We start from the raw sequence: 14,356 nt of genomic DNA, 5'->3' as shown, positions 1-14,356 counted from the left end.
CATTAAACATCCATAGCTCTATTGGATGTTTTCTTCCATAATGGAAGTTAGATGGATGTCTATTAAGGTCCACTAAACTTCCATAGCTCTATGGAACATTATTTCCATGATGGAAGTTAGACAGACGTCCATTAAGGATCCATTAAACTTCCATAGCTTTATGGAACATTTATTTTCATGGTAGAAGTTACCCAGACAACACGCTTGTCAGAATAAAAACTTTAAGAGGACTTTTTAAAGAAAACATTTAGATATCTTGGAAATAATGTCCAAATGGTAACATTTATCAGAGACGTCTACTAAGATAGGTCTTTGAGATATCTCATGGAAGAGTTTCATTTAAGTTTCTTGATAATGTTATCCTTATGATATCACAGCTAAATGATATCAGCTTAATATCTCATAAAAGATATCACAATGCTGTCCGATTTTTGAGCCGTCCATGCGCGTCGTAGTTGACTCAGAAATCAGACAACACTATAGCATCCTGAATGAAAGATCTATTTGATATTAAAAAAAATTATCATAAAGATGTTTTCAAAAATAACGGTTTGTCTACAATTACTGCGCACAAAGAAATGCACAAAATCTAAATTTATCATGTACTGAATACAAAAACAGAATAATAAACTATTTAATTTTTTTTAAAATATATGATCTATATGGTTAAAATTATCTAATTAACCATTTGAACGCTTCAAAGTATTAATGCTAAATAGATCGCAATTTCCATCAAATTATTAAGGTTATGGAAAAAGATAAATTTAACAATGAAATTAATAAGTAAATAAATTAATGCTATTTATTTTTAATATGTTTCGCAAAATTTAATTGCTTTTATAAAAAATAATATAATTGCGTCAGTTTATAACATATATGTATATGTAGACAATAACAAGTACCCATCGATGAGTCAAATTGGCATAGCAGATAGAGTACAAGGTTTGTAATCCTAAGGTCCCGGGTTCAAAACCAGAGGCAAGTAAGAATAAAATAAAATAATATAATTTAAATTTAATTAATTAATAAAAATTTATCCTAAATTTAGTATGTACTGTTGATAAAAATAATTTAAAAGAAATAAAATTTTTATTTTAAATTTTTATTTTGTCAATCATCCATCGAGGCTTCGTGAAGCCTCTATTAATGATCCACAAAACGTCCGTAAGTCATCCATCGAGGCTCCGTGAAGCCTCTGTTAATGATCCACACAACGTCTAATAGACCTCTTTGACGACCTCTGTTGAAGGTCTAATAGACGTCCACAGTGCGGAACTGTGGATTTCTAATGGCTCTATATTGGACGTCTAATGGACGTCCACTGGAAGTTTAAACTTCCATGGCAGACGTCCATTAGACGTCTACTGGAGGTTTCATTTCTATGTGGGATCTTATATTTTAACATTATCTAAGTACGAAAATAGACTGCGTAATTACAACAGCATTATAAATAAATATATAACTTTATTATAGATACATAATTTATTTTTTCTTCAAAACTTTTTATTATAAAATATATCGTACATGTACCGGGCGTCGCATTGGGCAATGCACCCGATTGCCTAATAAAGAACACCCAAAATCTCCTCATTTTGAGTTGAAAGTACGTAGCCAGCAATTGCTGACTAAGCAAGTGCAGTGACCGCGAAAGTTCCCTCGCCGGTTATACGCCAAAAATCGGTGTATATAAACACCGATGTAAAGATAACGAGTGGGCTTACTTGTGTATCATACATCGATGAACCTGTGTCGCTCGACATTACATCTTTGTCACGGGTTTATTAAGTAACAAATTAGTGTAACTCAGTTGTGAGCAAATATATCGTGTTAAAACCACTATCGGCTTTATCATTCACGGAACCTGATCCCGAGGAATTACGGCAGCGATCGCCAATACCGTGTCTCGTAATCAGGGGCACAACATACATTATTCCACATCTTATCTATCTCTAAAAAAATTAAATCTTTTTTCTTTTGTTCGTCCAAAATTAATCCCAGCAAGATCCATTCATAATTCAATTGTGTTACATTAATATATTCATGTTGTATTTGCGTAGTAATGTATGTTAAATCTTTAACTTTTAATCTACTTTGATCGTATAAAACAACTTGAAGATCTAAAAATTGTAATTGTTCAAAAAGATTATCTTTACATGGTAAACGTTTTAGTATTTCTTCAACTGCAGCAATATAAAATTCCAAGCATTTAAATTTAACTTGTTGTGCGCACTCTAAAGGTAAAGTTTTTAAAAAGTTTTCACAGTTGGGTCCCACATAAATATGTATCGTCTATGTGCCTTAAATTATATTCTGTTTATTATTTAAATCTAAATTAAAAATATTATCTAAAACATTTAAATTCACAAAGTTTTTAGCAAATTGAAATATTAATTGTCGACTATCTCCATATAATTTATGCACTAAAACGTTACGTGATTGAAATTGAGCATTAAAGTTTCGAAAAATTCAAAAAATATTTTAAAAATAAAAATATGCTTTAATATATTTAATATAATTATTATTCAACTATTCTAAAATAATTTCTGCAGATTTAGATTTATCGTCTATTACCGCTAAAATAAAATAATTTTTTAAAGCTTCCCAATTTTCTAAAACTCTATCGACGCATTTTTGTAAACTAAACCACCGAGTATTTGAAAGTTTTAATATTTTATGTCGTTTAACACTGAAAAAATCTTGAAATTTGTGTAAAATTGCGCATCTCTTTGGACTGCCCGAAATATAAGTGGTAATTTCCCCAATTAAATTTTCACAATATAAAGATAATTTATTACATGCTTTACTGGCCACAAGTGCAGATAAATGACAGATACATTTTAGTATAATTAAGCTAGGTACTTTTGATTCTAAGTGACTCATAAAAGCATTATTGCATCTTATCATAACGGATGCATTGTCACATCCTAAACCGGCAATATTTTTAAGAGGAATTTTTTTTTCTTGTAATAATTTCGTAAATGACTCAAAAATTGTTTTGCAGAACAATCTGTTGCATCTAACAATAATAAATCTAACAATTGAGTTGTAATTTTATTATTTATTGGAGAAATATATCTAATAAGAATACACATTGCTTTATCTTCTGAAATATCTGTACTTTCATCTATTAAGACAGAAAATTTACAAGTTTTTAAATTGTCAACAATTTTTTCTGTTTCGTGTTTACATTTTTAACAATTTTTGAACACTTTGTTCGAGCAAGTGAAAGGTCCTGCGAAATTTCAGAATCAATAAAAATATTTATTAATAATGGTACCAAATAATCAATAGTATTGAAAGCTACGTCATGTTCCGCGAAAAAAGCTGCTAATTTAATTTCGGCACTTTTAACTTTATCATTATGTGATGTATTATTATTATTATCGATGGCTTCAAAATTTAATGATTTTACTTTCTTAATATGTTTGAATGTCTGTGAATGTCTGATTAAATCGGACTTACAGCAATTAATTTTTGTATTGCAAGCCATGCAAAGCGCTTTATTTTTTGTAGGATGACCAGCCAACCATCCTTTAAAACATCTTTCGTCTAGCCATGAAGTCTTATAAACTTTAATTCCATATTTAATAGGTTTTTTATTATTAAAATCCGTAATGCATAAATATAAATAAAAATTATACTTACCTATACTTACCTTATATCTATCCTCCTGCTTCCCGCGAAAAGCCAACAAGTTTGGACAGATTTACGCCCACTACTGTTACAAGTGATACATCATTAGTAACCGCCAGTTGCGGCCGCGTATGCGGGAGCGTCCCAGATGCGCACAGTAATAAATGGACACAGCAGGCTGAGTAAAACAGACACAGTAACAAACGGACACAGTAATAAACGGACACAGTAACAAACGGACACAGACCAAGTGCGCACACTGCACGTGCGCACGGACCAAATGCAATCCATGTACATTGCAAGCAGAGTAAAGTCCACTTAGATTAGCGACTTAGACGGGGTGGGTGCGGGAGAGGGGGCCGAAGGCCCTGCACGTGTGTGTGTATGCAAAGCATTCACTGCATCACATGGGTTTGCGAGTTTCCGTGTGTGCATTTGGTCCGTGCGCATGTGCAGTGTGCGCATTTGGTCTGTGTCCGTTTATTACTGTGTCCGTTTATTACTGTGTCCGTTTGTTACTGTGTCCGTTTGTTACTGTGTCCGTTTGTTACTGTGTCCGTTTGGTCTGTGTCCGTTTCACTCAGCCTGCTGTGTCCGTTTATTACTGTGCGCATCTGGGACTTACTCGCGTATGCGCGAAAAAAGACAACCCGCATGGCATCGCTGTTCAGGATTGCCTGATTCGTGGTTGAAAACTGGCAACAAGTGAGCAAACAACAACTCTAAACGCCTCCGCTGTTTTTCTTGAAAATAAGGTCCGTCGCGGTGCTCTCCAGCAATATCTCGTGCATTACCGACCGCTTCAACATCGTATGACTTCCATTTCATTTGACTTCTCAACAGATGTCCTATATATAAAAGGTGAGCATCCAAATGGCCGCTCACGCATTCATGCATACATCATACACACACACGGGGGTGCAAGTGATGGTCTTTGGCCCCGCCTCCCGCACCAACCCCGTCCAAGTCGTTAACCTATGTGGACTTTACTTTGCTTGCAATGTACATGGGCAATCCGTGTGTGTGTGTGTGTGTGTGTGTGTGTGTGTTTATGTGTGCAAAGCATTCACTGCATCACATGGATTTGCGACTTTCTACGTTAACTTAAAAAAATTCCTGTTTTTAAAAAATCGATAACCTGTGAACGGTTCGACTACAAACGAAACGAAAAGCATCCCATACAGCAAAACATCTTTCAGAAAGGTTTCTGAAAGATATCTGACAGAAGATATTTTTCCGATATCTTTCAGAAAGCTTTCTGTGTGCTGTGTGGGACTACAAACAACTACAAACGATTCCAAATAAGAATCTTATGTCTATATGGGCCTGGCCTTAAAAAAATTTTTAACGGTTTTTATAAAATCGATAACTCTTGAACGGCTCGACTACAAACAAAACGAAAATCACTGCAAACAACTACAAACAATTCCAAATAAGAATCTGATGTCTATATAGGCCTAACCTTAAAAAAATTTTTAACGGTTTAAAAAAAATCGATATCAAGCTTATTTTTTTATTACAAACGAAATAACGTTTACTACTATGCTCTACATGCTGAAATCTACCAGAAACACTTTGGAAAATTTTATTTGATAAAAGCCGGGTGCCAACTTCATGGACCTTGCAAATGCTTAACGTCTGATTGCTAATTTTGTCTGCGCTGCGAAATTTGGCGATCTGACGAAATTTTGTCATTAGGAAAAATTGTTGTGCTAGTCTAGCCCAATTCGGCACAATCAAAGAAAATTTGGAAATGTCAAATTTTTTAATCACCCCTACCCCTCTTTTGTTAACTTTTATTGACCTTCAAGATAATCTCAACTTTTAACGCAGGTGTCTTGCTGATTGTAAGTAGCACAACTCAACACAACTTGCAGAATTCGATTGTCTGTCGCCATTCGCAAGTTATACAAATATTAAATTTTTTATTCCTAAAAATCCAATATTTTTTACCTACAAAATAAATAGAGATATCGAGTTTCTATTGACGGCACAACGTAGTACAAGTTATCACCTTCCTAAAAAAAAAAAGTTTGTTTCAGCAAAATTGCGGGGCTAGTATAATTTTGTTTTTATTTTTTTTTCTTAATTGTTATTGATGTTATCGATCTCCCGTTTGCGGCACAATTCAACACAAACATAGCACAATACGGTACAAAAAAGAAAAATTCAAAATTCAAAAAGTGTGGGGCTATCAAAAATTTTGTTTTTTTTTATTTTCTTGAGTGCGCATTGATTTACAAAGTTGCGGTTTATGGCACAGTACAGCACAAATGCAGTACAATGCAGCACAATTTTAAAAAATACAAAATTCGAAAAGTGTGGGGAAACTTCACACACGTGGCATAAGTGTCATTTTAGGTCAGTCATCGTAAACAGCCAATCGTGAGCTCCGTTGACGTTCATTGGCTGTCGCAAATTGCGGCAGTCGCGACTAATGTAAAATAATCTTTACGCGGGTATCAAATGTTTAACTTGTATAGTATTGGTTTTTATAACCTCGTGAAACAAAGTGCTGACAGTGTTAATCGTGGGAAATAATTAAATAAAGTAGATTTGTCTTGCCCACATAATACACATCGTGTTGTCTTAGAAGAAAAAATAATATATATGTATACCGATTTATCTATATGTACAATCTTATTTTTATTTAATTTTTATTTTTTATAATTAAAAAATAAAAAAGTTTCAAGGCATAAAATCTTTTTTTTTTTTAATACTAATATACATCTTAGAGAAGCAACTAACGGTGTTATTAATTGTAACAATAATATTGTTGCGCCGGATCGCCGAAAGACACTCCGCGCACACACACTCACTCGCGTCGAAAGGAAATCAATTCGCTTAAAGATCTCAAGAACTTTATTGCTATATGAACTCAAACAGAGAAAGCGCGTGACACGTCCTCCTCGGCAGGAGTCCGATGTTAAACTGTCTACAATTCTTGTTTACAAATATTTCCCGGCAACCAGCCGTTTAATTCAATTATTTTAATAACAAATTCTTCCGGCAACCGGCCGATCGGTCCGTCAGCTGACTGGCGCTTCAGGGATGTATTGGGCGACACGCGGCACGCAACAATATAAAGACCACTACGTCTACTACACAAAGTAATCCATTATAATCAATGTTAGAGACAATTAACTCAAGTAAAGAAGTTATTGTATAGAAAAAGTTAGGTGTAAGTTAATGTATAGGGGTTACAATTATATTTTTTAATGTATATTGAACATAGAGTTTAATTTTCACATTATAATTATGTGTTAAGAAATAAATAATTACTCATATATTTGTATAATGCAGGTATTAATAGTATGGAAGACAAGACAAATAAGAAAACAGAAGAAAGAGAACATTTATTAGATTTGAGCTTTCTTGAAAGAAGTCCATCTCGGCCTTGAAATAATTTTCCAAGAAGTAATTTTGGAAATAAAGAATGATTATTTTCATCCAATTACTATGATACATAGAGCTGGCTTGAATGTAGTACAAAAAAAAACAAAATATATTACTTTGTATGCAGACAATTCTGATAGGATTCGTACGTGGTCAAAATGAAAGATTCATCAAGAGTAGATTTTGCAACTGGAAAAAACTAAACAAAGTGCTTCAAAAACATGAGCAATCATCGCTTCATATTTAATATACTGAGCAATTTATATCTTATAAACATTCTGTTATATCTGGAAGTGTGCAAAAAAGCTTGTAACACAGCATAAAGAAGAAGTAATACGAAACAGAAAATATTTGATAAAACTGATTGACGTTATATTATGCATGGTACGTCAAGGCTTACCTTTACGAGAACATTGCAAGGATTCAATTTCCAATAACAAAGACAATTTTTTGGAATTCTCGAGATCTTCGCCAAATACGACAAAAACTTTTCAAATCACTTAGGACGACATTTGACTTATTGCAGCCCTAAAGTTCAAAATGAAATTATAGACGTTATAACCCAACTCTCTCTTGAAAAAAATATTTAAAAAGGTGCATGCATGTTGTTTTTTTCGTTGATGGTAGATGAAGCCAGATGTTATAAAGAACAACAATTATCAGTAATTACAATAGATAAAAGGTTTAGAAATTGAAGAACGATTCCTTGGCTTCTTAAATTGTTCCGCCTTCAGAGATGCATAAGGATAACAAAAATTGATTTTAGAATTTTTAGACAAATGTAATATGACTGATATACCAATAATCGCACAGTCATATGATGGAACCAATGTTATGTCAGGAAAAGACCAAGGTCTTCAAGCAAGAATAAAAGAAATCCACCCTCAAGCAATATATGTACATTCACTGCTTAGCACACACGCTTAATTTAGTAATTGTTGATTCTTGTGCAAAAATTTCATTAGCAACAACGTTTTTTAACACTCTTGAAATCTTATATAGTCACCTTTTTACTGGTAATCATACTTATTTTATGAAAGCTTATAACGCTCTGAGTATCAAGACCAGCCGTGAAATAGAAAGTTTGAGCACAAGATGGAACTGTCGTTATGAAAACTGCAAAACTTTATTAAATAATTATGATACAATTAAAGATGTTCTGGAAGAAGAAATCAGCTAAACCTAAGATAAGAATTCGGTGGAAGCATTTGATATACTAACTTGCATTAAGAAATCAGATTTTGCCAGCTTATTTATATTTCACACAGTGCTTCTAATTATAAATGTACTGAGTAAATATTTCCAAAGTAAAGATATAACTCTTGGTCGAGCGAGTGAAATAATAACGGGCGTAATTATTACTTTTCAGGAGAAATAAAATCAATTTAATAACCTCTGGGAAGAAATCAAGAATTTTGCTGAAAAATGTGAAATTTTTTTAGAACCTGTTCAAATTTCAAAAAGGAAAAGAAAACCGGAAAAGCTAAATGATTTCCATATAAAATCAACTCTCGGTAAAAGTAATTTGGTGGATTTGCTGTCGGATATATAATCCTCTGAGTATTGAAAAATAAACTTCTATTACCAAGTAATGGACAACATTACAAGTAATTTTAAGTATAGATTTGAAAATCTTTTCTTGGCACAATCAATTGATTCTTTTATAAAGTTGGATCTAAAGCTTGGAAAAGCTTTTATAGAAAATTATAAAGATGCTACGAAAATTGACACATTTGTCCTTGAGGCTAAAACTGTGGTTATCAAAAATATTTTGAAAAATAAAAATATGGAGGTTAAACTAGAGAATTTGAAAATGGAAATAATTAAACTTTACACTTTAATTTATATAAGCTGTTACAAGTTGTAATAGACCTATCTATGAGCTCAAGCTGGCTGCGAGAGGAGTTTTTCTGCTATGCGACGTATCAAAACATGGCTAAGAACTACAATGAATCAAAAAAGATTCTCAAATATGGCTCTGTTGAATATTAAAAACAAGATTATCAAGCAGAAGGTAACAGCACAACAGGTGCTTGATGTCTCTATCGAAAAAGATCAAAGATTGAAGCTTATCTAATTTATTTTCAAGTTTTACACAACGTCATTACGTAAGTTTTTGTAGATAAGCGCTACATTGAAAGAAAAATGCTTTAGATTGAAATGCTCAGATGTCTTAGATTAAAAGAGGGCCATGCCCTCCCCCCCCCCCAGAAATGTTTCCTAGTTACGTCAATGATTATATCAAACTTCTTAAGGAAGGTTTCATATTATCGCGAGGTATTAGATGACACATGCCTCGTGCATGTCTGCCGGCCGGCTATCGCACCAGTCAACGCACCAAGCATCATTCGTAATTCCACCGATCTCAGCTTAGCAACGATCACGCCACATTTCTAGCGGAAACGCAAGTTTGCAATTGTTGTTAAACGCGCGAATATTTCCCGCGTGCCAAATGCGCGTGGCTATGACTATATATGGTCATATTGGGGCCCATTACCCCTCCAATATCCATACTTCACAATATTATTTAAGTGGCTGCCCATTGACGGGCAGCGGGTCAGTTAATAATCAATCGTGTTGTCACACGTGTTGTGTGTGTGAAAATTAAATACAGGCCGGAGATAGAATAACATGCGAAGGTGTTTTGGAACTTAGCCGGAACTTAGCAAATCTTGAAACACATCTCGAACGAGCAATCAAATAGCACGCTAGCACAATGCCGCACGTCGTATTTTATCGCTACGCGTGAAACCCGACACGGCATCTCAAACGACCGCGTGTGTTAAAAGTTAAGCTGTATGCAAATAAAAATAAACATTTTTTAAAATAAAGACAAGTATCTCAGTGACTTGTGGACTCGGCCTTTACCAGCACTCCTTTCACGAGTACCAACTCTTTGGGAACGATTCTGAAAATATATTTGTTGCACCGAAAGGTATAACAATGTAAAAAAAATTATTTGTATAATCAAATTTTATTCATTTAAGCGCTTTCACTGAGAAATCTGTAGTGAAAACGCTTAAATAAATAAAATTTGATTATACAAATAACTTTTTCTTGTAATCGTAATTTGACGAATATGATCTTATTACTCAATTTATTCCAAACTGCGAAATACCATTTATTTGTATGTATAAGCTACATAATTTGTATTTTGAAGCAAATATTTTTATGAACAAATAAACTTTAAAAAAATTTTCGCATTTTTGATCTTGTCGTCTTCTTGTGATCTTATCGTCCTCAGATTTATTTGTTAGATGTACGTACTTTAAACATGTAACAGGATTTTCAATTCTATAAATTCAATTTAAAATTAAATGGTTGAACAAAAAGGTCGTCGGTAAAACAGACGACTTTAGGATCCCCTTAAGGTGAATGTAAAAGTCTACCATGATTTTGAAATATCTACAATAATAACCAAAATATTAATTTTTCAAATTATACGAATAAAAGCTCTTTGAAAAAAGCACTTCAGCTGCTCAAGCTATAGCACGGTCCACTAGATCAAGCATTGATTGCCGTTGGCACAATGCAGCAAGGGGGGGGGAGGGAGAAAAAACGCGCTATTATCCGTGCTTAATTCGTCGCTCTCTCGTCTCACCAATATTTGATACAATAGGCCGTGCAGTAGCTCGAGTGGCTTGAACGCTTCCCTCGGCGCGCTCTCATTTCGTATAATTTGAATTAATATCTCAGTTATTTTGGCAGTATCTCAAAACAATGGTGGACGTTTATATTTACGTCAATCCCTTATATCTTCCCATAAATTAGTGTATGGCACTCATCATTTATCATGTGTATATACAAGGATTGTTCAGTAAGTAAGATAAGAAAATAATGAAATCACCTTTTTCCACAAAATTCTTTTTTATTTCTCGATGTAATCTCCTTGGAGCTTCACACTTAGTCCACAGGTGTTTCATTTTTTTGTCCCCTCAGAAAAGTAGGAAGTCTCAAACCGTTAAAAAAATATTCACACATCTGATAAAAATTTCCTTCCCCTAAGCCAGATCATGGGAGTAGAAAAAAGTCACAAATCCGGAGAATTCGTCTCTTTTTATTCTTATAACAACTATTGACATGCTTACTTCAAACATCTGTCAAACGTAAACTAAGCGTCGCTTTCAGCTAAAACTTGGTATGAGATAGTTTAAAGAATGTTGCTATCTGGCTATATATCACAAAATTGTAACGCCATCTCGCAAAAATTTACCTTATTTATTGATAAATACATGTGCATATACTGAGCATCAAAATTATACTGGTACCGTCGCTAGTTCGGGGACTCTCAGAGGTCCTTGGTTCCCTCCGCGCTCGACCTCCTGGTGGTCAGGAGGCCGGCGGGGAAAGCGCGCGAGCGGTTGAGACGATTTTCGTCTCAACGGTCTGTGAAATTTTACGACGGACCGGTGCCCATATCCTGGCGGATGTTCGGTCAGGCCGTATGCAATCACTGATTGTCGGCGGACGGGGTTTGTTATATTTTTTTTGGCGGAGTTGTAATATATCAAAGTTACCTATCCATTTTAGTCTGTTTATGGCTGTTGTTAGCATTAGCACTTCTCGAGCATGCGCACTGCGAAGAGGTTGCAGATTTGCGCATCGTGTGTGTGTGTGTGTGTGTGTGTGTGTGTGTGTGTGTGTGTGTGTGTGTGTGTGTGTGTGTGTGTGTGTGTGTGTGTGTGTGTTGGACGAACGAAATGAGAAAATATTGCCCGGAAAAAATACATGTGTTTTACCTCTTTGTCTCTGAAACTTTTTGAAGATGCACGATGCAGAATCTAATTGCATTCTAAGGAATGTCATGCTATATGCGCTGTAATGCCATCTCCAGTTGCTATTTTCGTACAATATTTTCTTCTGTCCAACATACACACACACACACACGCACACACACACACACACGCGCGCGCGCGCGCGCGCACACACCAATGCGCAAAATCTGACCAGTAACCTTCTCGTGCGCATCGGGTAATGATAATGCTCGTAGTAACAATCGTAAACAAACTAAAATGCATAAGTAATTTTGATATGTCATAATTCTGCCAAAAAATCGTACAAACTTTAATTTTTTTCAATTTGTAGAGAAAGGTTTATATTTTACAATAATTCTTATTTACGAAGAAAATTTACTGTATCCTGTGGAACGCGTCAAAATATAAAAATTTTTGAACACAAAACACGATCTTACTATTGAAGACATGCCGGAAAGGGAAAAAGAAAGGATTAAAATCTGATAAATGCTCTTTAAGGTAGAGACTTCAAGCTTTAAAATAAAAAAAACTTTTCAATATAATAAGTTTTCGCGAAGTTATCATTATTTGAGCAAAATTTTGGTATAAATTTTTGTTGCGCTAATTTTGCTGTTTAGTATAAATAAAAAAATGCAAATCAAATAAACATTCGATTAGATATGTTATAGATCGTTCACAAAGAAATAACAAAATTACAGGCTTGCGGAAAATAAGAACGCAATACGTAAAAGTTTTAATTCTTACTTTGCATCAAAGTTTCCTCATTTTTTCTGCTTTTTTCTTCATATTATTTTAAATAAGTTAAAAAATATCAATTCTGAAAAATATCAAATAATTTTAAAAAATATTAATCTTTGCTACAAATAAACAGAAATTAGGAAGTAATTTAATGTTTATTTATTGACATAAATAAACTACTGGACAAAATTAGAGAAACAAAAATTTGAAATAGCACCTAGTTCGTAAAAGTTGCGCAAAAATCAGAATTTTTAATATGATGTAGCTCGATGTTGACTTGATTCTTACAGTCTCCCCGCTGTAGATCCTGTAGTTTCGAAGTTACGCTTTGCAACCTTACAACTTTTGTTTTCGATAGGAATTGCTTTGAGGGGCGTATCTCTGAAACTACTTTACTCATAGCAGGGAGACTTCACAGGGATCAAGTCAATACTTCGGACTACATCATATCAAAAATTTTGATTTTTTGCTCAACTTTTACGAACTTGGCGCTATTTTAAACTTTTGTTTCTCTAATTTTGTCCAGTAGTTTATATTTCTTCTTTTTAATAATATTACAAAAAATGTTATTAAGGCAAGATTATACTGAGATTATACATCCAGCTAAAATATTCTCAGATATTGTATGTATATAATAAAAACATACAGACTGTAATCTAATTAATAGTTGTATTTTATTCATAATTAGTAAGCTAACATAATAATTACATATTAATATACATTTGCAGAATTCCAATTAACAATGAAAATAAAAACGATGGTAGGAAAATTAGCAGCACACAAGATACAATACGTAATATGAACAAAAAATTTAAAGATAATCCGGAAATTTTTTTAATATCACCTGATGAATACGATAAGCCAATAAACAGTCCTCAAAAGTCTGATATATTCAAATTTCTGGTAATTCTATTAATAAGTATTAACTTTTCCTAATTGATTAAGTAGTTATAAATATTAATGTATTAAATACTGGCCCTTACTTATCGAGATGTAATATTTGTTTTCAGAATGAGGGGAATGGAGAAACGAAATAAACGGAATACAAAAGACTGCAAAAAATTGCGACAAAACAGTTTTCAAAGAACAGATCTTAACATTAAAGTAATAATGTAATAATTCTCTGTAAAAAATATGTGTATATGTTTTCTTATTAAATTCCAATTTGATTTGGTGTTCTCCCTCTCTCCTTCTCTCTCTCTCTCTCTCTCATTCTCTCGCTTCTCTTCTCTTTTCGGATTATAAATCTCACATTGAAAATTACATTTATCTCATAAAACTTTCAGTAACTTATAATAGCGATTTTATTCTAATCTTAATTGCATAAAATATTCAATAATAAAAATTTAACTAATTTTTACAGTATTCTGTTTCAACTAGAGACTGTACATGTATATTTACTATAGAGCAATTATTTATTTGAAATTGAATGCTTTTTATCTTCCTGCCACTCTGTAAATTTTATCCGAATAAATCTAAAGTCTTAATTTTATAATATTTAATTAATGTATGCATATTGAAAAATAACTGAATTAAAAAGCAGTAACAATAAAATTTTCTAAAAGTATATACACGTAAAAATGTAAAAATAAGTTCAAATATTTAATTTAGTTTTGACACTCTCTTAGCGTCTATTAATTTTTATCTCATATTCTTTACACAATATATCGAAAATATAAATAAAGTTGTTGACTACAATATAATAAATAGTGACATAAATTATTACATAAAAAATAATCAGCTTTAAATTGATAAAAAGTATCAAATTTTGGTGAAACTATCGCATTATGTATAAGAGAGAGATAAATAAGATAAAATGCAAGTCAAATATATAA

At 33.1% G+C, this 14,356-nt stretch overlaps 1 protein-coding gene across 2 annotated transcripts in view; it reads left to right on the top strand.

Moving 5' to 3' along the window:
• Window positions 1-14,356, top strand: part of LOC105837425 — an 88,001-nt gene extending 73,645 nt beyond the window's left edge. For both annotated transcript variants that reach the window (XM_036292962.1, XM_036292961.1), the window contains 2 exons: window positions 13,250-13,424; window positions 13,532-14,356. In XM_036292962.1, coding sequence (XP_036148855.1) covers window positions 13,250-13,424; window positions 13,532-13,558 — 202 coding nt within the window. In that variant the 3' untranslated portion in view covers window positions 13,559-14,356. The remainder of the gene's footprint in view (window positions 1-13,249; window positions 13,425-13,531) is intronic.

The sequence above is a fragment of the Monomorium pharaonis genome, chromosome 10, assembly GCF_013373865.1.
Source record: "Monomorium pharaonis isolate MP-MQ-018 chromosome 10, ASM1337386v2, whole genome shotgun sequence".
In the NCBI taxonomy this organism is placed as follows: domain Eukaryota; kingdom Metazoa; phylum Arthropoda; class Insecta; order Hymenoptera; family Formicidae; genus Monomorium; species Monomorium pharaonis.
Note: the sequence above shows the minus strand (reverse complement) of the source record. Positions and strands in the feature narration are given on the sequence as shown.